Source organism: Aplysia californica, unplaced genomic scaffold (assembly GCF_000002075.1).
Source record: "Aplysia californica isolate F4 #8 unplaced genomic scaffold, AplCal3.0 scaffold03561, whole genome shotgun sequence".
NCBI classification, from domain to species: domain Eukaryota; kingdom Metazoa; phylum Mollusca; class Gastropoda; order Aplysiida; family Aplysiidae; genus Aplysia; species Aplysia californica.
In genome coordinates this window covers 1-2,223 of record NW_004800831.1, presented here as the reverse complement: position 1 = coordinate 2,223, position 2,223 = coordinate 1, and the positions used below count along the sequence as shown (strand labels likewise).

Sequence of the window (2,223 nt, the reverse complement as noted above, 5' to 3'; positions counted from 1 at the left end):
TTAGCACACACACACACACACACACACACACACACACACACACACACACACAATGTTTCCACGAAGGGCAAGCGGGTCTGAGAAGATAACTACAATGTACACAAATGTAGGTATGTTGTGGTAAACCAAATTAGACACTGTTGACAGTTTTTCAGGTACATGTTTCTAATTCACTCGCAACTTTGGTTAGTAAAACAAGGTGAGTTTAGTTTATTATCTGCCCCCACCTGTTGTAGTCCGTATGCGGGGATGGTTTTAGTTAGGTTTTTATTGAAGACTGGTAGTTGTTTTTTTTTCAACTGCATAACCAACAGACTTGTGGGCTATCATCTCTTTCCATCTTATCTCACAGCTTTCTATATCGAGGACCCCAAAACATCTCTTCCCATCTTCTGATATAGCCCTAGGCTAATTTTACCTTTGCCCTCCCGCGACACACGATCTATCTGATCTCAACTAATTTCTTCTCGTCTCGTATCAGTTTGATCGCAGCATGCTAGAATCAGACACCCGTCAAGTTTTGAGCGTTAGGAGTTTTTGGTGTCATCTTAAAACTTATAATTTATTATATATATTTTGTCTTGCTTTTGATGAAAACGTGCCTATCTGACTAGAATAGAAGTCGAGATACTTGTGATTGAAAGTGGTGGGGGGTGGGTCACCTTGTGTTAGAGGTAAAAAATCAGCGTGATTCACCAATGTTTAGTGACTTCTAAAGCTTGAGTATCCATGGAAACTGTAATTTTATTTTTTGTGCCATTGATCAACGTTTTTCAATACAAGCTGCACAGAAAGATTCTTTAAAAACTCAAAATAAAAGGCACTGAGCAAAAGAAAAAGTATATAAAAATTTTCTAACAACCAGAAAAATGCCCGTTTCTTCGATTTCATTATTTAGGTGAGTGCCTGATTTCGTCACGATGACACGCATTTAGTCCCACACCTGTAGTCCTCCACTGTGTAAAAGCCGGAGCCAGGTGGGCCGGAGTACGGCCCTGTGCCCAAGAAAGGTAAGAGACATCGAGTCTCTGTAACGTCGTGGCATCTTTTGGCTCCAACCTGGGGACGAGGGAAAACATTTTGTAAAAGAAAATAAGAAAACAAAGAAAAGCTTTAAAAAAAAAGAAAAAGAAAATGTATGAAAAGAAGAGAAAAAGACCAGACGAACGTTGAGAACGTGATGCTTCCATGAAAATTAACAAACTTGTTGTTGATGAAACGTTCCACTTTACTGAAACAATCTACACCAAGAACGAGGCCGACTGCTACTCCCACATCTCCCTGTCAAACTCAACATGATCTGTGTGAGAATAACCCTAGCTGAAAGATAACGATAAAAGACTTAATTATTATCCTCTCCAATTGGGAACTGAACACATGTCTTACGCCTGCAAGATTAATACGGGATGCCCATTGCGAATGGGATCTGATCGGGTCGGGTCGATCGCTCGACTCATCGCCTGAAAACAAACGCGTTTATTTTTTAGGCGACCAGTCGGGAGCGATCGGTTTGAGCCACAATAGCTTCGTTGGGCCCTCAATCTGGCTAGCAAACCGCCCCGATCTGACCAGGTGCCCCAATGGGCACTCAGTATTATAACTATAACACCACAACCGATGGCATTACGGGCATTTGAGCGATGAACGCACCCAAGCAATAATGAAAACACCTTTCCTTTGTTGTAGATGTAGTTTATATCATTCCGGACTAGATCTACTTCGAATCTATATATTAACAGGACCAACCTGGGTTGGGCGGGTTACAGCAACTCAGGAGAAAAGTGGGGTTTTATTTTATTTTTTTGGGGGGTGGGGGGGGGGGGGGGGGGGGTAAGCCTACTCATTAAAGTTGGCTGACGTCAGTTGACTAGTGGGTTGGCAAACAGGCTCGTCATCGTGATATTGCGGATTCGGGGGGTTCGAGTCTCTGCAGCGACAACCATAGCAAGCACATTAAACCATTTTCTCATTACCTGGGTGAGCTCCTCAAGACCAGGTATGTCAATCCTCCAGCCCTCGTCGTCAGTGAGATGTAGGTGGAGCTTGTTCAGTTTGTACATCGCCATAACGTCAATGTATCTGTACACAGATCATGAATTATGGCTAGAGCACTTTGTCTTTTGTCGGAAAGAAAAAGAGAGGTGAGAGAAATCAAAAGATATCAGGAGAGAGAGAGAGAGAGAGAGAGAGAGAGAGAGAGAGAGAGAGAGAGAGAGAGAGAGA

The 2,223-nt window shown here is 42.7% G+C and overlaps 1 protein-coding gene across 1 annotated transcript; it reads right to left on the bottom strand.

The window, feature by feature from the left end:
- Window positions 1–841: 841 nt before the first annotated feature.
- Window positions 842–2,162, bottom strand: LOC106014160 (beta-hexosaminidase B-like). Its single transcript, XM_013091238.1, has 2 exons — window positions 1,974–2,162; window positions 842–1,059 (listed from the first exon to the last, which is right to left on the bottom strand). Exons 1-2 carry the CDS (start codon window positions 2,064–2,066, stop codon window positions 916–918), a joined length of 237 nt encoding a protein of 78 aa, XP_012946692.1. The 5' UTR covers window positions 2,067–2,162; the 3' UTR covers window positions 842–915.
- Window positions 2,163–2,223: the final 61 nt, after the last annotated feature.

Bases quoted from the DNA above. Each gene is read 5' to 3' on its own strand.
- LOC106014160 (XM_013091238.1), bottom strand. From the start codon at position 2,066: ATGGCGATGTACAAACTGAACAAGCTCCACCTACATCTCACTGACGAC. The intron at 1,060-1,973 runs GTAATGAGAAAA...CCTCGTCCCCAG, and splicing joins GTCTTGAGGAGCTCACCCAG to GTTGGAGCCAAAAGATGCCA.